Here is a 27,961-nt window from a genome sequence, read left to right on the forward strand (position 1 = left end):
TCTTCTCATACGTGGTCCAAATCCTTAGCAAGATTCTTCATAAGATTCCTACCAATCGTGTTTCTCAGATATTTCATTTCATTTTATATAATAATGGAGATAACTACGACTAGGAGGATTGGCCGGACTATATAGTTCAAGTAGTTTGGACAAATAACCTCTAGGAGGATTGACTCGATCCTTCGAGAAAGGTTCAACTCGGTTAGATCTAACCCTATGGTTTCCAACAAACTAGTATCGACCGAGCCCGCACTTCACCCTTTATGCGGTCAGAAGTATATAACTGAGATCACTTGCAATGGTAATAGCATGCATACACGTTCTATCATCCATCCATCCATCCATTCATCATCAACATCATCATCATCATCATCAAATGGTCCGTTACTATAAGAACGACAACCGACCGTTTAAATGGCTGTGGGAAATCATTGCCTCCATGGAGGAGAAAAGGCCGAGCGAGGAGGAAGACGAAGACGCCGTGGCGGCGGCGGCGAAGGAGGAGGAGGATGCGAAGGGATGGTCCGACCGGAGGTGGCGCGGGCGGGGTGGTTGCGGCGGCGGAGTGACGCTGGAAGGATTCGTCTTGGGCGCGGCGGGGAACGGCCAGGGAGGGAAGACGAGGAGGAGCCTGACGGATGAGGACCTGGAGGAGCTCAAAGGGTGCCTCGACCTGGGGTTCGGGTTCAGCTACGAGGAGATCCCCGAGCTCCGCAACACCCTCCCGGCGCTGGAGCTCTGCTACTCCATGAGCCAGATGTTACGCCTCGACGATCCGAACCATCAGATGTCTTCGGAGGATTCCCTTCTTCTCGCCGATTGGAGGATCTCCAGCCCTGGTAAGCTTGGTCCTCTCGTTTCCCTCCCAGTGATTCCAGCAATTTGGAGGATGGACAAAGACGATTCATTTTTGCCTCGATTGATTTATCTCTTCGTCGTGCTCGATATTCCCCCACAAACTAAAACTTTGACGCTTTGATTTTTCTACTAGAATCAAAGGGTGAAAGACTATTTTGTTTCTACAATTTTGCCCTAAATCAACTTCCGCCATTAAATGCGTAAAAGTTGCAGCTTCTTACTTATTTTCTTCTAAATCTCGACATCTGATCCTACTAAAGTTGCCTTTTGTGAGTTTCTCATCCTTTGCCATTGATTTGAAGCAACAACTTTGCCGAATTCAAGTATGGTTATTTGGTTCATCCCTTTTTGGTGTATTTATTAGGAGATGATCCAGATGAAGTTAAAGCAAGGCTAAAATATTGGGCACAAACAGTGGCATGTACTCTACGGTTATGCAGCTGAAGTTGTGCCTATCCTTTAAAGTTCATCTACCACTGGAAGAAGCAAGATCCATGCAATCCGCTGTAAGAGCTATCCTCTACTTGATGCCATGGTCACCCTGCCGTTCTTTTGGTTTCTACTGTTTAGAATCAATCCTGAAGATGGCAACTAAAGTCCCTTCACAATAAACAGAGATGAATAAAAGTAGAGGCTCATTATAACCTTTGAGGAAGAGTAACTCTACAAGTTCGTGTACGATACATGCCGAATAAACGATCCTTCTTCATATAAATGCTGTCCATGTACCTAAGCCTCAGTTTGCTCACAACAAAGAGTAATTAAATGTTAACCTGCTGAGTAGTGATCCATTGGTAATCTGTGTTCATGTTGGTGAATCTGTATAGTTTTGGTTCATGGTCTTGTTTTATCATGGCTATCATAGTTCAGTTAGCAGCTGCCTTAAATCTGAAGCTTGTGAACTCCCAATTCTACACTGGTCGATCTAGAAGGAAAGCCATTAGGTTAATTTCTCTTCCCAGATCTTCAGCAGGTTGTTAACTCGGAGAATATTATCATATATTACATCGACATTTCTAGTACTTGGAATCATTTTTCTCATTCATGGCTATGGAACAGGAAAACTTGATACTCCTCAGCATATAAGGAACCAGTATCGTTGCAGATCCAAGCTGCCGGTTGGCAGATTCATTGCCTAATAAATCCAGGTTCGATCCAACCACAGAGATGACCTTATTGTTTGTATGATTAACTTAGTGTTACAGATTGAAAATGCACATACTTTGTGTAGATTCTCAAATAATCTTGAATGGTAGCTTCAATGTTTATACTATTATATCATAATCACTTAGAGTTGGAGGTGTAAGAGGTAAGGGAGACCGAATAAAATTTAGTTTGCATAAAAGCAGTCTAAAAGATTCGAATATTGTTAGTGATTGCCTAATGATGATATGTTATGTGTTTCAGCCATTAGAGTAAGGTCACTTGTTCTATGAGGATTCTAATCTAAACTCAGATGAATAATCAGCCTAAGAACATTTTCAGAGTGCATCCATGGAAATAAAAGGTATTCTTTTGTTTAAGCTATGAGACTATAGAATGAAAAGAACATCTGTGATCAGTAATACTGATGGTTACTTTCCAAAGATACATGAACAATAAAATTGGCAGATGATGGAGAATAACAACTTCTCGACAGTTTGCAAGATGCAAACAAGATTACTTATTTTGTGTCGATACTGGAACATGCACTTCCTTACATGTGTTTAATTTGTGAAGTCAGAAGATGGTCTGTCATGATAGGAACACTTGAAGTGATATAAACTTTGTAGTTTTGTAGACAGAGAAGAAAGAATTGTATTTAACACATGTCTATGATACAAGAAACAAGCTTCAAAGTAGAAGACAAGTAAGAATTTGCTGAACATAATTTGATTGAATAGGATTTGGAGGAATCTTCAGTTTTTTTTTGGGTGGTTCGAAGATATCTGGAAACAAATGTAGATGATCCTCTCAAAACCAAATTGTAGAAAACATGAGGAGAAGAAAATTTGAGTTTTCATGTCTGATCTATGATTGATGGATACTCTAAATATTTAGAACTAATAAATGCTTCTGGGGTCGAATTTAAAATTCTTCATTTGAATATTTTTAGTCTGTTTTATGGAAACAGACTAATTTTTTTTGTTTAAATCTGTGCTCAAAGAAAATCTATTTTTGATTTTTTTTTTTTTAGTTTTAAAGTTCTTTCTATTCTCTTATCCCTCAAGGAAACCCTTGGATAAATGTTTTGTATAATTGTTTTCTGTCTATTTTTATTCAGGATATAGAGTTTAAAGGTTGTACATCATTTTAAAGAAAGTTTAGTTTGAGATTTGAGCCTTGGACCTTATTTAGCTCGAAAAATATTTTTAAAAGTATTTTAAATCACAATATCTAAAGGGATGAGTGAGGATTAGATAGGAGTGATTTACATCGACTAATCTTGAGATGAACGATCCGATCTCATTTTCACCACAAAATAAATTCAGGAAGTAAAGTGATTCTTGAGCAAACATGAGCAACTCTATGAAGAGATCATTGGCCACCCTCTTCATCCTTCAAATTGCCATCTTCTTCGCCACGGGGCTTCTCAGTTGTTGATGCCTCGCGACTGAAGGATGGTCGCTGCGACGAGCTCTACGTTGTCGAGGAAGGGGAGACTCTCTGGACGATATCGGGCAAGGGACTGTTCTATTCATCAGACAAGCTTGAGAGGTTGATGAAGTAGTGAAAGTGAAAGGTAGTTTATAGGTGTGTTTGTTTGTTGCCACAGCTTTCTTGTATATTTATTATTATCAGATTTATGATAATAAATAAATAAATAAATATAGTAATATTTTTATTTTAATAAATAAAAATAGATATATTTATAATAAAATTATTCATTTATTAATAAGTGAGAATAAAAAGGAATACGATGGGCAAGTCATAAAAACAGGCCATGTTTGATGATTTTGGAAATAAGATGGTGCCTTTTGATAGTTTGCCACCAGCTTATAAATCTAGCCCATCAAGCCCATTAAGCCCATTAAAGCCATTAAAAAGCCCACTGAGCCCAGTACTTATACGTGAATCCACTTCGGCGTCCTTGTGATCTTCATTTCTTGAACTCCTAAGTCGCTCGATTCGTCTTCTTGCGTCGTCGCTTTCTTGGCGATGGATTCATTCCAAGGTCGTCGCTTCTCCGGCGGTGGCGGCGGAGATATCCAGCAGCCGCAGCAGAACCCTTTCGATAGTCCTTATCATCATCAGCCCCAATCCCATCTCCCTCCCACCTCTAATTACCCCTACCCCCCTCCGCCTCCTCACCAGAGCCACTATCCGTCTCCTCCTCCTCCTCCGCATCCTATTTCGTCTCAGCATCCACCGCCGCCTCCGCCGCAGTGGGTTCATCCGGATGGCCACCATCATCACCCCGCTCCTGCACCGCCCTACCCGCCGCCTTATGCAGCTCGGTCTGTGCAACACCAGCAGTACCCTCCTCACCACCCGCTGCATCACGCGCTGCAGTTGCCGCCGCCTCCGCCTCCCCATTCAGCTTTCCCTCCGCCACCGCCTCAGGTTTGAGTTCCTGTTGTCCCTTCTATTCTCGTGTTGGAAAACATTCGGCTCTTATTGTTGTTCAGGTAGCGTACGTGTCTGAGGCGTTGGCCTTTGTTTTAAAAAGGGTTCTTTTTTTTCTGGACACTTTGGTTCTATGCTGGGATCAATAGTCCATTTTTTTAAATATATATCTTTTTGTTCTAATTTGCGTACAGAAACTTTTTCACGTCTTGAAGAAAGGATCCGATGGATCTAGATGCATATGTTTCTTATCTACCTGATGAATTTTTGCAGGGATGGGGAGGGCAATCATGGCAACAGAATCAGGCATGGGAATACCAAGGTCAGACTTAGCTTATATTAACACATTCCCATCCACCCTCAATGCATCCATTTAACATAACTAATAAAATATAAGAAATTAATATGTCAAAAGGATGCTTTTTGTTTCTCATTTTCCGTAGAAGCAATTACCAAAAACAACACATTAAAAGATATAACTGTTTCATATATTAAAAGCTGTTTAAGCCTCCAATTAGCGAGCAAAACATCACTATTGCACACTTTTATTATTCGCCTTCCAGATTTAGTGGCTACACGACTTCTTTTTCCTTACCTGCCAAGGTTTCTTGCAGGTAAGGTTTCTATCTGATTTTTACTGATATCAACTTGATTCCTGATTATATTTTCCATATTCTTGCATACATATGAAGGATCAATAGCATTGCCAATTTCTTTGCCAAATCTGAATGGTCTTTGCTGATTCCTTTCTAACTCGGCCAAGTCCATATTGGTCGAGTTTGCAAATCATGTGCTCTCTAGTGTTGAGTCTCAAGCTTTTGCAGACGCCCAGACTGGAGACATTCTTCATTCTAGAGAAATCAGTGTGTCCAAGGGAACAAATTTTCTTAGAAAACCCCTTAATTTCTAGAAAGCTGATAATGATACTGCTCTACTCTCCCTTCTGACCTTTTAAGACGATCATGAGATATGGAGATTGGCAGTTTTTTTTGTAGCTTTTCACCATTATTTTATTTTTCTTTGCTAATTATTACCAGTTGATTATTCTTTTTAGCCATTCCTCCTAATAAGTTAAGTAGCTTGATTCCATTGGGTGTGAAATTTTACTGTTTTCTCCTATCTGAAAATGCTAAAACTTGAATAATTTTTATTAGGAAATTTCTCTTGCTTGTATGATGATTTATTATCCTTCAATTCAGAAAGAAGCCTATCATATAATGCTGTCGATGACTGGGCTGCCCGAGCAAAAGCATGGGCAACTGCCAAATCAGGGATAGATAACCATCAGAGTAATTCACAGGTTGCGCCTGATGGAAGAAATGAAGTGCATAGTCACACATATCATGATCAATATCAAGCCACAGTTGGCCCTCCTACAGATGCTCAACAATCTTTGCTTTCTCAGTCTGCTAACCAACAGCCACCCCATTATACAATGGATCAACAGAAACAAGTCAATCATGTGTATCCCTCTGCTTCATTGGTCTCTGGGGCAACTTATGTAGGAGACATGCAGATCCATTCTACTACTGGAGAAGAAGCTGTTGCACAACCGAAGGCTCATACTTCACCTCAACAATTTTTTGGGTCTACACCATCCATTTATGAGCAGGAGGTACCTTATAGTTATTCTTCTGTCCCAGGTAAAGTTCCTTGTAGTAATTTTATTTGCATCTGGATGGTGTACCAATTCCTGGTACCATAATCATAGTTGGATTTTTGTTCTCTTTCTTTTGCAATGGTTCTAGAAAGATGTTTTGTAGCTTATCATGATTTTACTCTGTATTTCATAGACAAATAAGCTTGTGGTTGTGAAGTTTTCAGTTTAGTCAGAACATTTTAGAAATTCTTCAAGAGCTATAAGTTATTGTTGGCTATTATTTTCTCATTACATTTATCTGTATTAGTTACTAACTGTTATGCAACCAATTGCATTTATTAATCTGCTTTTTTTCCCTCTTTGATGACATCAAAGAATTTTTTTCAGGCAATCATATGCTACAAGTCACAACATTTTATTTTCTGATGTTTTAATATGGTGGTTTCATTTCTGTGATTATCTTGCAAATTCAATTTAATGAATGTAAATGTTAAGTAGTCATAGTTCTAGAATTGAATTAAACCTGTTGCTCACCATTGCCTGTGTTTTTGCAGTGACATTTATTTTCATTACTTTTGCCTCCTTTTAGATGTGAAGGCTATGCCCATTCTTTAGCTGCAGCACTGATAATTCTTATTATCAGGACTTTATTTGGACTTCAGAACCCTTTTGCTGAGTTGTAGATTATGGATGCCACAGTTTATTATTGAAATGAAGATACACTTTACAGTGCATTATCAATAGTGTAAGAGAATAAATGTGTGAAGAGATTTCTGAGGTGATTGCTTTGCAATAGAACAATGAGTTCAAACTCAATGATTTCATTGCTTTTAGCATATACTGTGTTCTAACAATTGTTGACACCTGGATATAGTGCATTCTAGTTGATAGTTTGTCCTGTTTGGCTATGCTATACAAGGGTTATTGTTACAAAAAGATAGGGAGAAATTGCTTCAAAGTTTAATTTTTTAATTGTTGTTTAGAATGACTGTTCTATGAAAGCAGTAGAACAGAGAAACTGTTGAAGATAAAGTTAGTTATCAATGTTTAGATTTAGACTATAACATAAAGTGGGTAAGATCATTTGATACATTGATGAGCTTATGTGGTACTTGTGACATTGTATTAATGGCGTTGAGTTCATGGAATGACCAAGGTTTATGGAATACTGACATTATAACAGTTGGCTGTGTGTCCTTGTCTACTGTATAGAATTGTTGTCCTTACTACTGAGGGAAGAGGGAAAGGAATCAGTTGGTTATGTTATCATTTCAATCAAACTGATCACTGATTCCTGATTTATTTGTGCAATCTTTTTTTTTTCAGTTTTAGATATAGGTTAGTAGAGCAACTCAAAAGTTACAACTGAGTTAATGTCTAGGTATGGGTGAGTCATGGTTCTCCTAATTGATCTTGAAATCTATGTTACTCAGACCCATGTTGGACTGTATTCAAGTATCTGATATGACCATTCCTAAAGATTTTTACACATGATCAATGAACATATTGGGTCTTTAGTGTCACTGCCCATTAAGTACAGAGGTAGTAGATGAAGAGTTCAAGTATTACAGTTTGAAACTATGTTATGGCCATTGCTATTATTTTTCAATGTTTACCTTTCTTTCCTGGCATATTAATGGTGGATGAAGAAAAGCATTGTTTGAAATAATGCACCCTTTGCAACTTTTTGGAGAAATGTAAATAGTTGTATAATTCACTAGCCTCATCAATATCCCAAAAGTGCTAGGAGAATCATGCACACTATACTGACTTTTCTTAATTATGGAATTGTGTGTTGTTTCAAAAAACAATCATAATTATTCTCGAGATTTCTTGCATCTCAAATTTCTTGTGATTTCCTTTTCTTTTTTTCTGCTGAGATTGTGAAGTTTTCTAGTTGAGCTCTTCTAGCCTATTTTCATTCTCACTGTAGATGTGAGGTATAACGAAATTCAGACAAGCCTTGAACTGTATAACTACAGAATGGATGTCTTTTGTCATGATCAACTGAATAATGATATCACAAGATGTCTGTAACTACAAATAAGTGCTCTCATGCAAGAAAGAATAATTTGATTTTGATGCTTTCTCATTTTTATCTTAACTTTATGGTGAGGATTCAGGAAGGTAATAAGATGATTGCATTCTTATCTCTCTTTCTTTTTCTATGTTTTTGGTCAAGGCTTTTTCAAGGTTTTCTAGGGAAGCTTTTTATCCTGTCTGGTAAAAGAATGTCCTTTAAGCTTAAAATTAAAAACTACTGATGATCTAATAACTGTTTGTATCAAGTTTGCCACTTCCATTGTTATCACTGATGATCTAATAAATGTTTTTGGATATGTTTCTGGATTATTGTGCAAAATTGTTTTCCAGCCATTTCTTGATTGCCATCATTATAAGTTAAGAGAGTTGGTTTAAGAGCAAAATCTGTGGCTTTGATTGGACAGTGTCTATTTTCACTGTCATTTTGTAGAAGTGCACATTTTTTGCTTCTGCCCCGTTCTTCTGCAAGTGATTTTTGATTGTTAATACAGGTAACAGAGACTCTGTCAGTCAGTTTCATCTGCCTGTATTATCCACTCAAGAAGGTTTTGTTCATCCACCACTAGCATTAACTGATCCAAATGTAGCAGTTGATCAGCATGATTTTGCCCAGGGCAGACAACCAACTACCTACACAATTGATCCCAGCAATATGCGTCTTGATTTTCAGCCTAGGCCTGTTTCAGACCTTGAATCACATCCAAAAATAAGTTATGGTCCTTTTCGATCTGAGACTTTGGAAATGATTGCTCAAGATGCAATTACTATGCCTGCTCACGCTTGGGCTCCTCCAGCTGCTCCAGCAGTTCTTCCCCAAGTTTCCATTTCAGAATCAGTGACACAGGTTGCAACTGGTGTTTCGTAATCATGTAATTAGTGTATTTGAATTTATGAACTGAAATTGTTCTTTTCTAGTACAGTTGGATCATCGTTTTATCCCACACCCAGCCTTAGGGCCACAACCACCATCAGTCTATGGAAGGTCAATAGGGCCCAACTTTAGGCCTGGTGTCCCACCTACCAGTCCTCCCTTTGGTTCAGTCACTGGGGCATCTCTTAATCATGCCTCAATTATATCTGCTGAAGCAAGTGGCAATTTTAATCACTCTGAACGCCCAAAGAAGGTAGGTTTAGTTGTGTATTTTGAATCTTCATTTCATTCAAAGTTAAGTATGACTAACATTTGTGTCCATATCAAGGCTCCAGTACCTAATTGGCTTCGAGAAGAAATCATAAAAAATAAATCAACAATAGCAAGTTATGCCAGTCATCAGAGTGGAATTTGTTACAATTCCATGGAACTGGAGGATGATGACAAACTGTATAAGGCAGGTGATCAAATTGGTAATGCAAGTGCTGATTCAATCAAATCTACTGAAGACAAAGATGATGATGAGGTTTTCCCTTTTATTACAATCTTAATTATTCTGATATTGAACTGTTCTTTTTTTTTTCTGAATCCTATAGTTGCATTGCATTTGATCAAGCTTGCTTATTCACTTATTATACTTAGTTTTATCTACAATTTAAGGAAAAGTATTATCTCCTGAATACTTTTGATAGTGCACATACCACTTCATGTGTTCTCTCTATTGGAAGCGCTTGTCTGCATTTACTGTGATATTGCAAACCATGTCAGTAATACCACAACAGTCTCTCATAAGAAAAACAGTTCCAGCTTTTAAAATCCTTGTCAATTGACTTTGCTAGAACTAGTTTTTTGCAATTCCAAATTGGCTATTGTCCTTGCACTGTGAATCTAGTTTTCTGCCATAATCAGAACACAGTGCTTTTGACAATTATTCTTATTCTTGTTGTAAGCCTGACTTTGTATTGTGTAGGAGGGAGCTGAAGCTGCTAGATCAGCAGCAATAAACCAGGAGATAAAGCGTGTGCTAACTGAAGTTTTGTTGAAGGTTTTCTTTCCCACTGGATATGCATTCTTAAAATTATTTGGTTTGTTTTTGTGGTGTTAATCATTTTTGAACCAACAGGTTACAGATGAGCTTTTTGATGAAATTGCTCTGAAAGTTCTTGATGAAGATGATCTAACTGATGAAGGTAAAGAATATCTTTTCAAGTAATTGAAATTCTACAGTCTTCTGTTAATGGTTTAACTTGTCCTGGACTCTCCAAAACTTCTCACATCTTTTCCCTGCAGTAACTGAGAACAAAGAAGTTGGAAATCATAGGGTCTCTGTTTCAGCAGTATCAACCACTAATGCTTCTGCAAAGGTTTTAATGACAATTAAAGAAGCCAAAACTGAAAATGGTGTTCATGCAGATTCTGGCATGCAGTCTACTGTGAGTGATATTTTGGGTCTTGCTAGTTATGCTTCTGATGAAGATGATGATGATGATGCTCATAAGCCCAAATTGTTGTTGGTTAATGAAAGTAGTAGTAGGTCTCCTGAAAATGAATCCAGAAGTGGTGAGAATGAGAAGATTTTAATTAACAAAGGACTTCGAAGAGGTCCAGATGGTGTTGCTAGTGGAAGATTAGAAACCATTGATTCTTCTAATTTCAATTCAAGAAATCATGTTCCAACTTCTGTGACCATAGATGCCTCACTTTCTAATGGTAAATTACCTAATCATGCAAAGAAACAAAAAGAACCCTCTGTCTCTAGTTCACAAAATCTACCTGACAAGAATGACATTCCATTGAAAATTACTTCAGACACTCACAATGCTTCACAGTCACAAGGTAAGACAATTAGCAATAAAGTTATTAAAGAGGATAATACACTTGCCTGTAATGCTGCTGGAGAATCAGTGATTGCCGAGGAGCATGTAAGGGAATTGAAAAAATTTAACGGAAGTGAAAGATACCCAGATAAGAGGAGCTACAGCAAAGAATCTGTTAAGAAGGAATTGACTATCACAGATAAGCCAAACCGTGATTGCATTGAGACAATATATTATGAAAACAAAAGAAGAGCAAAAGAAAATGCCAATGAGAAGAATAATTCAAATAATACAACCGAGGAAAGGAGTAACAAACGAGGAGCAAATTCTAAGGATTCTAATGCCAAAGATCTTGGTAGCATCAAGGGTAAAAATATAGGTGCTCTAAAAGATAAAAAGGAAAGAGACAAGGAGGATATGGACAGGAAAATGGTTAAATCAAAGGATAGAGAAGGTAAGTCTAGACATGACACAAAGGATCCAAGGTATATCAGTAGAAAATCACCTAGCCAAAGATGTAGCAAGGAAGGTTCTTTGCATGACCATGGTACTTCAAGTGATGAACCCTTTGAGGTGTCAAAAAGGAGGTATGTTCTGGTTTCTTTATTGAGTTGACATATTTTGCGTGCTTATCTTGATATTCTTTTCTGCATTTTAGGAGGTTGCATTCTCGTTCACCACCACCAAACAGATCCAAGACCAGGTATTGTAGAACAACCTCCATAATATTTTTCCATAACCAAGAGATGAGAATGAACCATGTAGAAAGGTTTCAACTGTTTCATTTTATTTTTGAATCCTTCCCATGTCTTTATTATACACGTGTTGGATTTAGTCTAGTTTGTCCTTTGACCCATGAAAAGAGGGGAGGAGTGTTAAAAATATAAATGTCTGTTGATCACTTTGAGATTGAGCTTCAGAGACAAGTCACAGTTTATCATCCTTAGTATGGTATTGAATTTTCAGTTGTCCAATTTGCACATCTTCATTCAACTAGTAAGATTTCACTGATGCTAAATGCAGGTCATTTTAATTGATATTGGCGCTTACTGCATCTTTTTAAACACTTACTAATCTAACATGTGTAAAAATAATGGGATAAGCTAGAGGTTGAGAGACCCTGATCAAGTTACTGGAAGATCAAGGTTTAAGTTGGCTCAACAAGTTTCTATGAAGGCCAAATATATTATCCATGCCTGCAGATCTAGGTCTTCTGCTGTTATCTTTTGATAATCTTTAAAGTGTTGTTATTGATTGATGCCTGCTCTTTGCTTGTGTTTGCACTTTATATCCTTTTCTGATATTGGAATCCAGGATTAGCTTACAATTTTTAGCCTAAAATGTAGGTCCCAATATGAAATTTTCAATGTGCATTATGCATGCTAATTTCAAGGAAAAACTATTACACATTTCAAGCCTTTAAGCAAACTCTATACTATTTAATATAAAGTTTTTTATGGGAAGTTTATTTTAATATGGTCGGTTTTGTACTATTCATTAAAATTGAAAATTTTCTATGGTTGGGATGGCTGTAAGGATATTTTTTGTCATGGAGCTCTTCAGACAATAACTCTCCAGAGTTCTAATTATTATTTTGAGATACGCTTATACATAAATTAATTTGACTTTCATCTTCGGCAATGGCTATTCACAATATCCTCATAATCTCATGCTTGATTTTTCCTGTTATCATTCTCCAATTGCTGTATTCTTCGCTTTACTAAAGCAAAGATATCCTCCATTTGAAGAAATAAAGGTTGTCCAAATGTTGGTTCAGTTTCAACTGAACCAAATTTTTGTTGTTTATTGATTTAATTGCTAAAAAATAAAAAAATGGTTTGTTTCAATTTATTGCGGTAATAAAAGAAGTCTGTCTGGTTCAGTTTGCAAAAACAGAGGTAAGATTACGTCCCAACTCTCATGTTCTCAGATGCTTCATGATGTAGTGGAACATTGTTGACGATTGAAACTTCTTTCAAATATTTCTGTCTTTTGGAGACGTTATGAATTCTTTGTAGCTTTCACATATCTAGCCATTTTCAAGTCTCTGTGATGGTTATTTTATCAGTGCTGATTTGTCTAAAAGTATGTTTCTTAGAGAAACTGATAAATAGCTTGCAGGTTGGTTTCCAGGAGTACCGAATTAAGAAACACAACTTGTGCCTTTTTAGTTTTTTTACTTACCAAATTAGTATTTATGTTTCAATTTCTAGACAAGTATCGCGGTCTCCCAATAGGAAGCACTCTCATCACAGGCATTCTCCCTATGCTTCGGATAGAAGGTAAGTCAGGAAACTTCAATATTTTTGAGGTTAAAAACAATTTTCATCCAGGTGAATGTGAATTGGACTCCCTAGGCTCTGCGTCCCTGCCAATTGAGTGTTTTTTTTTTTGTTTGATGATAGTTCTTTTTTGTTACAGGAGGTCTAGATCCGGAACACCAGTTCATCGAAGGCGATAAGCATTAAATTAGAGAAGTTATACCTCATGTCGAGATGGCCAAATGTTTGTCTGTACTACTTGTGCGAATATACCCACCTGATAAATTCATTATCAGAGAAAGTCGATCGGAAATCAGGCATGCGTGTGACCCTCTCGGAGGAAGATACCATTTTATCTGATGATTCAGATGACAGATGAGTTTGTAGTGCAACGTGGATTTGTGTCAACAAATTGGGCCAATATTTCAGTTTTCTTGACCCACATCTTGTTCATTAATGTGCAGAACACAAGTCAGTCAAATGGCGTGTGATAAACTGCAAGTTAGGCTATATTTATGTGGCTGTTTTAATATTCTGATTTGAGTAGATTTCACTTCAGACAAAGGCATTGTTATAGATTTGAGTTTTGTAGTTTCATCTCCTTTCCAAATGGAAAGTATGTATTATCACAACAATATCGTCAATCAGAAGAGAAATGACACTTAATTCCAGGAGCACTTGATAGGTTTAAGAATGCTGGTCATCCAGGAGCACTTTTTGATTTTTATTTTAGTGATTGATGAGAATTTTTAAAATTCGTCTGTCAATTATTTTATAATAATAAACCATGGAATTATTTTTTCACAAAATAAATACTAAAAAATTTTATACGTGGAAAATTTTTCTCAGCTAACTGTTTGCTCTATTATAATTTTTTCCCCCTTCATAATCAAATTCCTTTAATCTTTTGTTTCATCATTTTGTCTACAAGAAAGAAAACAATGAGTAAAATATCCTTAATTTTTTAATTTTTTTTCAAAAAACTAAAAAAGAAGCTTCTTGGCCTTAACCGAGACCAGGGAAATTTGACAATAAACTTTATTTTTTTTTCAAAAAACTAAAAAAAGTTTCCCCACTGGGATTTTATTAAATTATCATCGCCTCATCTTAAACCATTTTACACTGTTAATTTATTGAAAAAATTTGAATAGTTTTGGAGAGTAAAATGAAAAATGAAATTGGCTCCAAATTGTGAGGCGAAAGGCAGAGGAGGAGAAGGAGAGCTGACTTGGTCTTCTTCCTCCCATTGCTAATAAAAGCTCCAACGCCACAATTCTCTCCTCCCCTTCCTTTCCCACATTAATCCCCTCCGTCTCCGCCCGAGGAGGAGACGGAAGAAGAATGCCATCCTCCGGCGGCGCAGCCCGTCTCGCCGCATTCTTCTTCTTCTTCTTCTTCTTCTCCACCCTGATCATTCTCCATGGCCCAAACAGAGCTCTCGCCCAGGACTACGACGACGACCAGCAGGACGCTGGATACCACCCCAAGGAAGAAGGCGCCTGCAACGGCGTCTTCCTGACGTACACCTTCGAAGGGAGGGAGAGAGAGTTCCCGCACGTGAAGAACGCGTCGGCGCAGGCGTACGCGTTCCGGGCGTCGGCGACGGTGCTGAACGCGATGGCGGAGGACCTGAGCGCGTGGAAGATGTTCGTCGGCTTCCAGCACGACGAGATCCTGGTGTCTGCGTCCGGCGCCGTGATCATCGACGGCACCGATTTCCCCGCGAGGGTGGGCAACGGCACCACGTTCGCCGGGTTCCCGCAGACCGACCTCCTCTCGGCGATCGAGACGGCGGGGGACATGAACCAGATCAGCGTGACGGTGGCGATGACGGGGACGCAGTTCGGCGTGAAGCCGCCGGCGATCCCCATGCCCAAGACCATCAAGTTGCTCAACGACGGCTTCGATTGCCCCAACCCCACTCGAAAAGGCACTTTAAATTTAATAAATTCCAAATACATCCTCCAGTTTTCCGTTTTACTCAGAAATAATGTAGCTTGTTGTAAATGATAAAAAAACAGGGGGGCATATGTACTTGTGCTGCGTGAAGAGCAAGAAGCACAAGAAGAAGGCGGCGGCCGCCGCCAAGTTCCTGCCGCGCATGTACGGCGACCTGACGATCGCCTACGACGTGCTCCAGGCGTACCAGACCAACTACATGGCGCAGGTGACGATCGACGTGAACAGCCCCATGGGGCGCCTCGACAACTGGAACCTCACCTGGGAGTGGAAGCGCGGCGAGTTCATCTACAGCCTCAAGGGCGCCTACACCCTCAAGCACGACTACTCCGACTGCATCTACTCCGAGGCCGCCAAGTTCTACCGAGACTTCGACTTCAGTCCTGTGGCCTCCTGCGAGCGCCGCCCCACCATCGTCGACCTCCCGCCGGAGCGTGCCAACGACTCCCAGATCGGCCGCATCCCCTTCTGCTGCAAGAACGGCACCCTCCTGCCGGCCACCGTCGACGCCGCCAGGTCCAAGGCCATCTTCCAGCTGCTCGTGTACAAGATGCCGCCAGACAACAACCGGACGGCTCTGTTTCCTCCCCAAAACTTCAAGATCAACGGCTTCCTCAACCCGGAGTACAGGTGCGGCCCCCCGATCCGCGTCAGCCCCATGGAGTTCCCCGACCCCTCCGGCCTCATGGACAAGTCCTACGCCATGGCGAGCTGGCAGGTGGCCTGCAACATCTCGCGGCCCAAGACCAAGGCGGCGCAGTGCTGCGTCACCTTCTCTGCCTTCTACAACGACTCCGTCGTCCCCTGCAGCGCCTGCGCCTGCGGCTGCCCTGACGACGTGGTCTGCAGCCGCAGCGCGCCGTCGCTGCTTCTGCCACCGGAGGCGCTGCTGCTGCCGCCCGAGAACCGCACGGCCAAGGCCAAGGCGTGGGCGAGCATCAAGCACAAGCACCTGCCCAAGCGGCTGCCCTGCTGGGACAACTGCGGCCTCAGCATCAACTGGCACGTCATGGCCGACTACCGCACTGGCTGGACGGCGCGCATCACCCTCTTCAACTGGCGCGACTACACCTACAAGGACTGGTTCGCCGCCGTCCGCATCCCCAAGGCCTACAAGGGCTACGACAAGGTCTACTCCTTCAACGGCACCAAGCTGCCGCGCCTCGACAACACCCTCTTCTTCCGAGGCTTGCCCTTTATGAACTACTTGCTGCCGGAGACGGACGGCAAGACCCCCGGCGACCCGAGGATCCCCGGGAAGCAGCAGTCCGTCATCTCATTCACCAAGAAGCTCACGCCGGGGATCAACGTCCTCCACGGGGACGGCTTCCCGACGAGGGTGTTCTTCGACGGCGTCGAGTGCGCGCTGCCAGACACGATCCCCATCCATTCGGCCGCTGTGCGCCGAACCCGTGGCGGCGCCATGGCCGCAGCGGCGGCTGTGGCGGCGCTTGCCTTGATACTGAGCTGAGGCCTCTGTTTAGTTCAATCAAAACCATGCAATTGTACGTAATCTGAGATGATCAAGGGTTCTTCTGTTACATCATCAAATCAGAAATTCTTTTTTTTGTTTTTCGATCTAATTCTAAAGATAATTGGAACTTTAGTTCTCTCTCTTAGTATAATTTTGATTTTATTTTCCTAAACAATGATTGCAAAACATGAACACACATAGAACAATGATAATTCTTTAAGCAACACTACAAATACTTGGAATGAAATTGTAACACAAACTTAATTATAAAAGAATTATATAAGTTTTTACTCCATGGAATTCGAATGAATTTAAGGAGCTTATTGAAGTTTGTTAGTTTAAGGAATCTAACTTGGATCTAGGCCAAGAACTAAGCTAGTGTAGTCAACTTGTGTTCCGATTGCTTCGAGTTTCGACAAAGTGAGATTGGCTTGGCTAGTCTGATTCCAAGATTGGGTGATGTGAATATACTAAGTTAGTCTTATGGTTTGAAGTGAAGGTAGGATCGTATGGCGATCGCTTTGCCTATACGACTAAATCAAGAAGGGTTAGGGTTGATTATATACTAATTAGCCCTAAGATTAGTCGTCAAAAAGATATTGTTCTTCCTTCCTTCGAATCATCATCCAACATTGTTATAGCTTGATCATATTGTAAAATAAAATTTATAACATGTATCTTTCATGCATCATTCGAAACTGAATTAGTGAAGCTTTCGAGCATCTTTTTTTCCTTATCTAGCAAACATAGCTTTGGCGAATTAATGTATATAATCATCATTCCACATTGGATTGCTCTAGCAAACATAGCAATCAATGATCATTTCATTGGGGGTTCACCTTTTTGCTGAAGTATATAATCATCATTCCATGAATCATATAATGAATGATTGTTGCTTACAATAAACAGGCGAGATGGATAATACAATGTGGAATAAGGTCCTCCATGTGCCTAACAACTATGATTCTAGGAAGCAAAAGAGAGCAATAGAACATAAAACTTCGATCGTGTTGTATTTTAATTATCGACAAAGTACACTGTCCGAGATTTGAGAATGAGTAAAAATGTACATCAGTTGATGATTTGTTGTGTCAAAATTGTACAAGCTCTAGTAAAACAAGACCTTCCAGTAGCTCTCTACCTTCACTTCCTGCAAAAGGGTGCTGAAGTTATCGTCAACATGAACAAAACAAGAATGAAAATTTGAGACAGCTTGAAACAAAAGTGAAAGGAGTTGCTTTTGTGTTCTTGAGAACAGTTTCGGGGGAAATATACGAGAAGTCATTTTAAGTGTTCTTGAGAATGCATGTTCTTGATGAAATAGTTAAAAGTGAAGGAGAACAACCATCAACCAGTTCAAGAAGGATTCTTATTTAGGTTTCTTTCAGAAAATTGAGTTCTATATATGAATGTGAATCATCAAGTATTGATATATGAGGGCGTACCAGGGGAGTTTAAAGGTGTCTTTCCACCGTCCCTGCTTAGCACAAATGGAATAGACTTTGTCTAGTCGAATAATAATTTCTGAAAAGGTTGGCCTAATTACAGGCTCAGGATTCCAACATTCTTCAATTAACCTACAAAAGGAACATCTTTTAGACATCCTTGTTTCAAGAAAAGAAACAACTTAGGATAACATTGTTGTAGCTTGTAGTTTGGATTATATTTTTTTCGAAACTCTGAGATTGAATGGCTCTGGTAAATGTATGTATTGATGAGCAATATGTTAAACTCACTCCTTGACATCCTGAGGATAGCTTTTAGATTTGTTCTTTAAAGGAGGTCTCAGTCGATCCAAGCAAATCATCTTGGAAGCTTCCTCCGGGCTTTTTGGGTGGAATGCCGGTGCTCCTTCAATCATCTGAGATCATTAGGGATGAATGTAACTGACAAAAGAATAAAAAAGCAAATGGAAACACTTTGTACAATAAACAAAAACAAAAACACTTTGAAATAGAATCGACTACAAGCTTCCAATGTTTGACTAGGAATGTGATATAAAGATCTGATTCTTTGTTTAAGATGATACTGAGACCGTATAAAAATTAAAATATTCATCGAATTGCATTCTTACCCGATATATTGATAAAAAATATATGCTGATAATTGACTGTTTGAACAATAGTAGAAATGGAGTTTCTTGCTTGGAGAATCTACCATCATTGCCAAACATGCATGTATATAATTCTGGATACAAGTAGAAAATGATTAATAGATATAGCCTTAATTTTTTCCAAATTATGTTTGCAACTCCTGAAGAAGAAACAAGACCCCAACAATGACCATCGAATTGATCAACACTAGTATAAAATTATAAATGCCTACAGTTGGTAGGCTTTCTGCCTTTCATTTCCTACAAAAGCCAAATACTACATGATCAGATTACACAGTCAATATAAGCTTACTCTTCAAACTCAATACAGCAATTAATCAAATATTTTTTGAATTGCATGTCACACTTCTTTTTGGTGCTAAGAGATATTATTGGATAGTAAAGAAGGTTTCTAGAGAAATCTAAATGGTAAACTTGGAAAGGAAATTTAGCTTGAACAAACCTCATAAAGAATGAGACCAAAAGAGAATGCATCGACACTGACATCAAATTCTTCATCCCTGTAAATTTCAGGAGCCGTGTACAAACCTATGAGCAGATCAAGTTGCTGAGTCAGAAACAATTATAAGATCACTAATTTGGATTAAAACAAGGGTCTCACTTTATTTGCAACATTGAGAAATACTAAGCAATACATAAATGTTGTCCTTCTTTATAAGGATTATTTTTTAACACATACTAATAGATGAAGATACCAGTAATATACAATTAACCCATTTCTTCTCTCCAAGAATATCAACTCATTATCTTAGACTCCTTAATCTAGATCATTTCAAGGATATGAAAGACGAAGTGTGATTGGACCTTTAAAACCAAAGATAAATTATGTTGTGTTCTACTGTTTGTTAATGGAATATTAAGTTAATGAAGGTGGTCTATCTACAATGAATTAACATGTATTCTTATCTTCAGGTCTTGCATTTAATTAGTTCAAATTTGAGAAAACTGAAACAAGATTTGAAGCACCATATGTAACATATAGGAATCTCTAGCCATCATATTTTAATCTGAAGGATTTCATAAGTTGCTCTGTTCCCCAGTAGGCACTACCATCAATTAGATTCTCAAGGATTTACCTTATCAATGCCAATATTGCAAAGCTCAAGAGTTATAACCAACAAAAAATTCCAAACACTTTTGAGAATATAATTATCTCACAGAAAATGTCAAGTAGACATAGTATATTTCTTTAAATTATCTTCTTGTCCATTATTTTATAATACATCTTTGAATATTATGTAAAATTTCCATTTCTAGGAAATTGGTTAATCTTGTTCATACACAAACAATCTTATTAGACAATTCCACATTGATAGTAAGAGAATAGTAAAAAGGGCAGTATAATTGAACCAGTATATATGTACTGGCTATTGAACCATTGATTTTGATTTTGTGTATAGAACAATATGTGTGAACTGTGAAGTAAAAGAAATTTCACCCTTCAATAATTTGTTTGTTAGTAAGAATTTTGCCTGGAAAATTATATTAAATCAAAAAACTTACTGAAGTTGTCAATTTGAGCTTTCCCATTATCCAATTTTACTTTATCAGGTGAAACTTTTAAGAGATTCATCACCCCAAAGCCTGCCACCTTCAATTGTCCCCCATAGTCGAGCAAGATATTTCTGGCACCTTACCAACACTTTGAATAGTTAAGTACTGTACATAACCAAATAAGGACCACAAATTTTAAAGCATAATCTATCTAGTTTGGAAATGAGCTCAGTTCCTCATTCTTACTTTGGCTTTAAATTGCAATGAATAATCGGGTCTGGTTTACATTGATGAAGATAATTCATTCCCCTGAATATCAAGCAACATCATAACTGTCAGGAAACCTTCTGTTTATTGGAAGAGCATTCAGATTTTGAAATGATGAATGACTAAAGAGCGTCTACTCCAGTTTATAACAATTTGGTTATATGTCATATTTTATAGGGGATCGTAACTCTTTTTTGTTATTTAGCGCAGACAAATTTGGTTGATTTTGTTATATTGCAGTGTCAGATTACCTACTGATATCTCAGTAGCTAACAAAGATTAACAGCAACAAGTTTTCTTCTGTTCATGATCTTTTTTTTCTAGGAATTAAAGCTGTGAAAGAGTGTGTGTGACATGCCTGGCAATCTCAAGAGCATATCTTAAAGCTTTATGGGGTTGAAGACGTCCTTTCTTTTGAAGATAGCTCCCTAAGTCGCTCTGATTATTAACATAGAATAGAATTGAAACATTAAGATTAAAACCAACATTAATCTTGGTTGGAAAATAATTTTTAAAAAATTTGCCAATAGGAAAATTAGCACAAAAACTTTTCAACATAATGCTATATAAGAGAGACACATTAATCATAAGGTATAATAATATATACATAACAAGCATTAAAAACTTACTTTTGGATGATACTCTACAGCAATCATCATAGGTATATTTTGTGTAACAGCTCCTACGAATTGGATCACATTTGGATGCCTAGCTTTTTGCAACAGATTCAACTCATGCTTGAAGGCATTTCTGTATAAGTGCAAGTGGCAAACATCTTAGACATCTAAAAAAATAGAGAAGATCAAGAATTGGATTGATCAATTTGTGCAAGAGACGGGCATATAGAGTAGCATGAAACATGGGAGAGAAGTCCCCTAGTGAATCAGAAAAGTCAGGCAAATATTTGATGAGACATCTATACCATCAAAACTTCCAGATAATATTGAAACAAATCACCCTAGGTTAAGATAGTCTAAGAGAAGTTTCACAAAATGGTCATGTTTGAACTTGAACTTACACACTATCAGGATCTGAATGGCTGTCTTTGTCAAGAATTTTCACAGAAACCTTCGTGCCATTCCACTTGGCAACTTGATAAGTACCCTGACAAAGTATGTAGAAGAAGTGAACTTTCATCCTTTTACTAACTAATATGTGATTGAAAAGAAATACCAAGAATGAAATGAGCAAGTAATCATTTTTGAGAAGAATGTAACTTTAGTACAAAATAATTTGTTTTGTATCTAGTAGCTGGAGCCAAGGCAAAAACAAAATGACAATGAAACCAACACACACACACCAAAAGAAAAATACAAATGCTGCAACTGTTGCCTATTTCTGATGCAGTCCAAGTACTAAAATCAATTTTTTACAATATATTGATCCTTATGGCTCAGGTAAGAGTGACTGAAACTTAATCGTGGTATTTTAAAATGCTCAGGCCATAATTCCTGAAACACTAAACTAGTTTTATCAGCCAAAGACTGCTGCCAGGAATAGTGAAAGGATAGAAGCAGGACAAGGTTGTGGTGGAAAGTGAAAAAACTGGTAAATAGCACAAATTTATTTTTTAACGTATGCATTAGTTAACAAATTTATTTTATATGTTTCGTTCGATATGCCAGGAATAGACAAGAGATACATGCCTTTAAGACCTCTTCACCTCGACGGAATTGTAGTTCCCCTGGGTTTAGCTCATACTCCGGAACTTCTCCGGGATTTGACACAGCCATGGGAGTTCTCCTAATCTTCTGAGGAATTTTGTGAGGAAACACGTCAGGAGGTTAGTTACCCAAATGATATGTCGTCGAGGAACAAAGAAATACCGGGACTTTGGCTCCTCGAGCTTTCAAGACATTGTAGACTTCAACATTACCATAGTACTTGGCATCTACAGCAGCCTACCATGCAACAACAGGTAATCGAACCTAAGTTCAATAGTCTAACAATGGATGTTGAAGAAAAACAAGATTTTTACCGTGCTCCCCCACCGATCCCTTGCGTCGACATTGGCTCTCCAGCTGAGCAACAACTTAACGACATCCACATTCCCCTCGCACGCCGCTATGTGCAGGGCCGTCCTGCCGTCCAGATCAATGCTGTTCACGTCAACGCCATCCTTCAACAGCTCCTCCACGCCCTTGGAGTCCCCTAGCGACGCGAGAAACAATAGCTGCATGGTGGAGTCCAGGTTCTCCGGCACCGTGAGCTCATCCATGCCGGTCGGGCTCCTGCACTCGCGGTGCGGATCGAGCGAGGACTGCCTGCCGAAGCTAAACCTGTTGAGATGCGGGTTGAAGGAGAGGTTGCGCTTGAAGCTGAACCTCCCGCTCCTCCTGCCGGAGTCGCCCCCGGAGAGCTGCCGCGATATGCCGCGCTTGACCTGCGCCGGCGTCTCCGCCTCCATCGGCCCCCGCGCCTCAGATTAAAGCCCTAAAACCCGCAGGTCGCAGGGATAAAACAAGAAGAGGGCAAAGGGAGGCCAAAAAAAATCATACCTTTTTGGGGGCAGATTGTAAGGAAGAGCCCGGCTTCGATCGAAAACAGGGGAGGAAGAAGAATGGGCGAGATCGAAGGTTGCAGGGGAAGGAATCGGGAGAAGGCGAGGAAGAAGGAGAGGAAGAGAGGGAAGGGAGGAGGAAGTAAGGACCTGGAAGCCATTAGCAACCCTACTTTTCGGGGAAAGAGAGAGAGAGAGAGAAGAAGCACTTTATGGCGCCAATAAATAACGGTAATGTAGTTATTTTAACCGCTCTAACCATTTCTCTTTTTTATATTTTATTTTCCTTTAAATTTTAATATTAAAATGATTATAATATTACCTTGATAATCTCGTTGCTAATTAAAAAATTAGCTAGCTTAATCGTGAGTTTAGCCACGTGGAACATGGTCAAATTATTAATTAATTAATTTCTGCTGTCTTGGATTTATAACTAATTTTTAAAAAAATAAATGATCAAATAACAAACATTTTAATGAGTACGTTGCATTCTGATCGATGTGATCATGCAATAAACAATTGCTTTGAATAATTCTATTATATCATCTAATTAATTTAATTAGATTCTTTTTTAAAAAAATATTATTATGAATTCCTATGAGTTAATATAATTTTTATTAATTATCAAAATAAATTAAAAATATTCATAAAATAATATTCTTAAATTTATTTTTTATTAGAGAAATTTTTTTTATAGTAGGTCATAATTGGGATTTGATTATAATTTAACATTGTTATAGTCGTAAAAAAAATATTTGACTACGATTAGTCAATCATACAGATCAACCCTCTTCTTCAATATAAAAGTATAAAGATGGAATTCATTCGACTCTAACGGTTCTATATGAGTGATATCATGATTATCAGTGAAGAGATAAATCGAGAAGTTACAGTTGACCACGATCAGGGAGAGGACATTACCTGGACGATTCAATTCTTGTCTACTTTAATAAATCTGTTCTATCGTAATTAACTAAACTAGGTCTTGAGAGTAAAACTTCGAATGTTAAATGGGTAGACTAAATTAGTTTGGAAGGAGAATAGTTTTAAAAAATGGGGTAAATTTGAAAAATGCAGTACTGTGTTTGATTATTGCAGCAACAAAAGCAAAGCTTTGATAAAATTGCCTAAATGAGAATCCAAAGCTCCCAAGGTCCTCCTTTTAGGTCTCTCTCCTCTCCACCATCACCGCCGCCGCCTCCAGCAGGGAAGAAGCGAGGATCAGCCTGATCTCCACTACTTTTCCCTTCTTTATCTGCAGAAAGTTGATATCTTTTTTGCACTTCCTTTTCTTTGATTTATCGTTCCCAATCAGTCAATAACGTGGGCAGCCAAAAGGCCATGGATGAGAGGATCCCACCTCCTGGTTACTTCCACTACTCCCCCTCTGGCGTCCACTCATCCCCTTCGCCTCACCACTCCATGAGGCCTTCCGCCGCCACCTCAGATAGAGAAAGGTTCCTCCTTTTGTCTCTCTTGATTTATGAATCATGCTCTGTTTTGTGACATTGGGTGATCGGCTAGACTGGTTTCTGATTTGTTTGTATAAGACTGGTGGAATTCTTTGGGGATTTACTTTAGTTGGTGATTTTATTGCTGAAATTTTAATTGATTAAATTGGTTGTTAACAAAAAAAAAAAAACTTGTTGCTTATCGTGATACTATATGGATGTTCTTTGTTTGTTATGATAAGGTATGTTGCATTTCTGTGCTGAGGAAAAGGAACTTGCTTTAGGGTATAGGCGCAGTTGCTTGTATTTTTAATTGGTTGCTGCGGCATGGGCATCTTTCAAACCACTCTAACTTGGTTAATTGTGATTACTAAATTGGCGTGGAATCTGCATATTTGGAATTTAATGAAGTTTTGATTTACATCTGAGTGAATGTAGCAACCAGCATATGACAGATGCAGCAAATACGTATATGATAAGCATAGAGAAGCAAAGTGCTCGTTGATTATATAGTATTCTTCGTTCATAATACATTAACTGTCGATGTGAAAGATATGGAGCTATTTTGCAGGTATCTAGCTGAGCTACTTGCTGAGAGACAGAAATTAGGGCCATTTCTGCAAATATTGCCGTTTTGTTACAGGCTTCTAAACCAAGGTATATTTTCTTATGTTTCACTTCTGGAAAATCATTAAAATTCATTCTCTTATGTGTAGATGAAATTGTAGTCCAACTTTCTCTTTTCTTTTGAAAACAGTGTCTTTTTTTCCTTCAATATTTTATTTTCTGGATCAACCTATGTTTTTTATCTTCAGAATTTGTGGCCTTTATTTTTCCATCTATGCTGGCCTTTAAATTTCTTGGCTCTTGATTGACTGTAACTACTCTTCGGAAGAATGTTCTGCTTCACCATCTCTCCTTTTCCAGAAACATAAGTTCCATTGAAGCCAACCTAGTTTAAGTGCAAAAAAAAAGATTTTCCAACTACTACAAATCATTTATTTCATTTGATAGATTGAAAAGAAAATTCTGCAGATTGGATCAATGAAGTCTCTGCCACATCCAACCTAATTTATTATTATCCTGATTAAGATATCAATTATTGCTGCAGAAATTTTGCGGGCTTCTGCTTTTATATCTAACCCATCATTTATTGATCATGAGAGAATCGAGCATGCTTCTCCTCTAAGGTTGACTGGGCACCCTCTCAATGGTGGACCCATGGATTTGGAGGCAAGGTCAGGAATGTACACAGAGGTATGCTGCTATTTGCTTTTTCTTTCAGAATCATAGTCCATGCAAACAACTTCATGTTCAATCTATGAATGAATTCATCTCTTCATCTGCATCTTCATGCAACTATGTTCCTTCTATTTGTTCTAGGATATCACATATTTTTGTAAGTTAATCATAGAACTTTTTCGTCGATCTCGTTGTTTGGCTGCTGTTTCTATGTGTAATCTGCAATATGTTCCATTCTGATCATGGTTTTTTTTCCCACAAGTTAAGCAAGATGTTGTTTATTCAAACAAAAACATTTTTATGAGGCCTTTTCCTCTTTTGTTGGTCTGATTTACATTGATATTCCATTACTTCAAATTAACAGGTAGTCTACAAATTGTAGGCGTATCAAGCAACTTTCTTGTTAGAGTTAGTCATTCCACCTCCAAGGGTTCAACAAGTGCATCTAATCGATATGATATACAATGGAGTTAATTGAACTCATATCAGCAACATTCTTTTTTACTCCAATTGTTGTTGTCCATTTGTTTCCTTGTCTTTATTATCACTCAGTCTCAGCCATGTGTGATGCCGTTCGCTTCCTCATTTCATCATTGCAGCATCTTGCTATTGACCAACGTCTGCAGCTCCAAACTCATCGCTTCTTGTCATTGACCAGCCTTCACAGCCCAATGGTGTTCCAAAGTTCCAAAGGGCATTCTTTTTCCTCTTTCACTCACTTCAAAGAAAACTTAGACATAATTTCCTCCACCGCCCATTAATTATACTCAAAGAAATTTGAATTATAAAGAAAAGTTGAACGAAGCATAGTAGGTGGCATAAAAGCACCATCTGAACATTTTTTTAAATAATAGAGAGAGAATGGATTTCATGGTCAAATATTACAGCATTTTTTGAATTGATGTATTACAATCTTTGTTTTCTGCGGTTTGGCATAGTTATAAATACTAGTTTGTCACCAGATCCATTACTATGCTTCCTGCAACTTGACTACTTTATGAACTTCTATCTTGATATTCTTCGATTTAAGAAGTTACTCAATAAGTTGTTTTATAAAGCATAGTAAGTTTACTGCTGGAATTCTATTGCATAAAAACTTGTTACTTAAATTTTTGTAAAAAAAATCATTTTCAGATAATCTTACCATAACTTGATTTGTTTTCAGGAAAATGAATACTTACACAGAATGGGGGTCCTCCGAGCATCAAGTCCTGGCTGGGGTGGAACTCCTGGACTTACTAAAAGTCTTGTAAAGAAAATTGTGAGGCTAGATGTTCCTGTCGACAAGTTTCCTAATGTATGTTAACTTTGTTTAGCTTCAACTAGTTGATGTATCAAACACGAGCTAAACTGCTGGTTTCGTGCAATTCAGTTCAACTTTGTTGGTCGTTTACTGGGACCACGTGGGAACTCCTTAAAAAGAGTTGAAGCCACAACTCAATGCAGGGTTTATATACGAGGTCGCGGTTCAGTGAAGGATTCTATAAAGGTTTGTGGATATCATGTATTATACATCTTGATGAAAAAATGTGTTTCAATCTCCCCAACCTCGATGAATTCTTTATCCCTTTTGTTACGCGAACTGTTAGGGAAAGACATTTTTAACTTGTTAGCTTTGTATGATGCTTCTAAGTAATTTCGATGTTTTCATTAGCATCTTAATGTGTTTTAAAACAGATTGTTATTATCAACTCAAGTTTTCCTCCCTTTTTGAACAGGAAGAGAGCTTACGGGATAAACCTGGCTATGAGCACCTAAACGAACCGCTTCACATACTCGTGGAGGCAGAATTTACAGCCGACATAATTGATGCTCGCTTAAACCAAGCTGTCGCCACCCTGGAAGATCTTTTGAAGCCTGTGGTAATGAAAATTTTCAGCTGTGTTGCATTTGCATGTTGTTCTATGAACTCTAGTATTGGAACTTTGTCACTCTTCTGCCTCCAAATCTTTCAGGACGAGTTTATGGACTACTACAAGAAGCAACAACTTAGGGAGTTAGCCATACTCAACGGCACGCTGAGAGAAGAGAGCCCACAAATGAGCCCAAGCGCATCCCCGTTCAGCAGCACGGGCATGAAACGCGCAAAAACAGGACGGTGATCGTGTACTTTTGGGTGCCAATACTTTGGTCACAAATTCGCAATACATACGGCAATACGAGATAACATATCTACAAGCAAGGCCCTCCCACCCATCAGTTCAAGTCGGCGATATCATTTGTTACTTAGTAAATTCACATTACAATTCCTTAAACTTCTCCAGGAAAATGACTAGTGAATTTGTTCAATTGCTTATTCTTTATGAACTTTTCCTCTGAAACTGAAGAAAAACTCATCGACCATTGTGTTTATTGTATCTTTGTTGTTGTAATCACTTATGTACTGGAAATCAATGACATGCTTAAATTGCCTTACCCTTTTTCGTTCTTATTACGACATGCAGCTATATATGGTAATAGTTCTT

General features: G+C 38.5%; 5 protein-coding genes across 5 annotated transcripts; 4 read left to right on the forward strand and 1 right to left on the reverse strand.

Moving 5' to 3' along the window:
* Nucleotides 1-341: 341 nt before the first annotated feature.
* Nucleotides 342-2,090, forward strand: LOC141840033 (uncharacterized). Its single transcript, XM_074727915.1, has 3 exons — nucleotides 342-839; nucleotides 1,223-1,831; nucleotides 1,918-2,090. The coding sequence occupies exons 1-2, from the start codon at nucleotides 377-379 to the stop codon at nucleotides 1,300-1,302; spliced, it is 543 nt and encodes a 180-aa protein (XP_074584016.1). The 5' UTR covers nucleotides 342-376; the 3' UTR covers nucleotides 1,303-1,831; nucleotides 1,918-2,090.
* Nucleotides 2,091-3,996: 1,906 nt separating this feature from the next.
* Nucleotides 3,997-13,648, forward strand: LOC141839821 (uncharacterized). The gene is made up of 12 exons (XM_074727653.1): nucleotides 3,997-4,401; nucleotides 4,678-4,726; nucleotides 5,604-6,047; nucleotides 8,539-8,891; nucleotides 8,968-9,171; nucleotides 9,247-9,444; nucleotides 9,889-9,963; nucleotides 10,042-10,108; nucleotides 10,209-11,322; nucleotides 11,394-11,438; nucleotides 12,949-13,017; nucleotides 13,157-13,648. The coding sequence occupies exons 1-12, from the start codon at nucleotides 3,997-3,999 to the stop codon at nucleotides 13,194-13,196; spliced, it is 3,063 nt and encodes a 1,020-aa protein (XP_074583754.1). The 3' UTR covers nucleotides 13,197-13,648.
* Nucleotides 13,649-14,337: 689 nt separating this feature from the next.
* Nucleotides 14,338-16,478, forward strand: LOC141841907 (COBRA-like protein 10). Its single transcript, XM_074730103.1, has 2 exons — nucleotides 14,338-14,926; nucleotides 15,018-16,478. Exons 1-2 carry the CDS (start codon nucleotides 14,338-14,340, stop codon nucleotides 16,424-16,426), a joined length of 1,998 nt encoding a protein of 665 aa, XP_074586204.1. The 3' UTR covers nucleotides 16,427-16,478.
* A 1,039-nt stretch (nucleotides 16,479-17,517) lies between these two features.
* Nucleotides 17,518-22,710, reverse strand: LOC141838028 (integrin-linked protein kinase 1-like). Its single transcript, XM_074725413.1, has 12 exons — nucleotides 22,282-22,710; nucleotides 22,130-22,204; nucleotides 21,950-22,054; nucleotides 21,322-21,407; nucleotides 20,933-21,053; nucleotides 20,662-20,741; nucleotides 20,283-20,345; nucleotides 20,046-20,167; nucleotides 18,985-19,070; nucleotides 18,166-18,290; nucleotides 17,875-18,006; nucleotides 17,518-17,579 (listed from the first exon to the last, which is right to left on the reverse strand). Exons 1-12 carry the CDS (start codon nucleotides 22,708-22,710, stop codon nucleotides 17,573-17,575), a joined length of 1,431 nt encoding a protein of 476 aa, XP_074581514.1. The 3' UTR covers nucleotides 17,518-17,572.
* A 1,247-nt stretch (nucleotides 22,711-23,957) lies between these two features.
* LOC141838432 (KH domain-containing protein At1g09660/At1g09670-like) lies at nucleotides 23,958-27,902 on the forward strand. The gene is made up of 7 exons (XM_074725906.1): nucleotides 23,958-24,260; nucleotides 24,826-24,911; nucleotides 25,366-25,511; nucleotides 26,662-26,793; nucleotides 26,869-26,985; nucleotides 27,215-27,358; nucleotides 27,452-27,902. Exons 1-7 carry the CDS (start codon nucleotides 24,145-24,147, stop codon nucleotides 27,596-27,598), a joined length of 888 nt encoding a protein of 295 aa, XP_074582007.1. The 5' UTR covers nucleotides 23,958-24,144; the 3' UTR covers nucleotides 27,599-27,902.
* Nucleotides 27,903-27,961: the final 59 nt, after the last annotated feature.

This window comes from Curcuma longa, chromosome 11 (assembly GCF_044706935.1).
Source record: "Curcuma longa cultivar G26 ecotype Majalengka, Jawa Barat chromosome 11, ITB_CL_G26_1.1, whole genome shotgun sequence".
NCBI classification, from domain to species: domain Eukaryota; kingdom Viridiplantae; phylum Streptophyta; class Magnoliopsida; order Zingiberales; family Zingiberaceae; genus Curcuma; species Curcuma longa.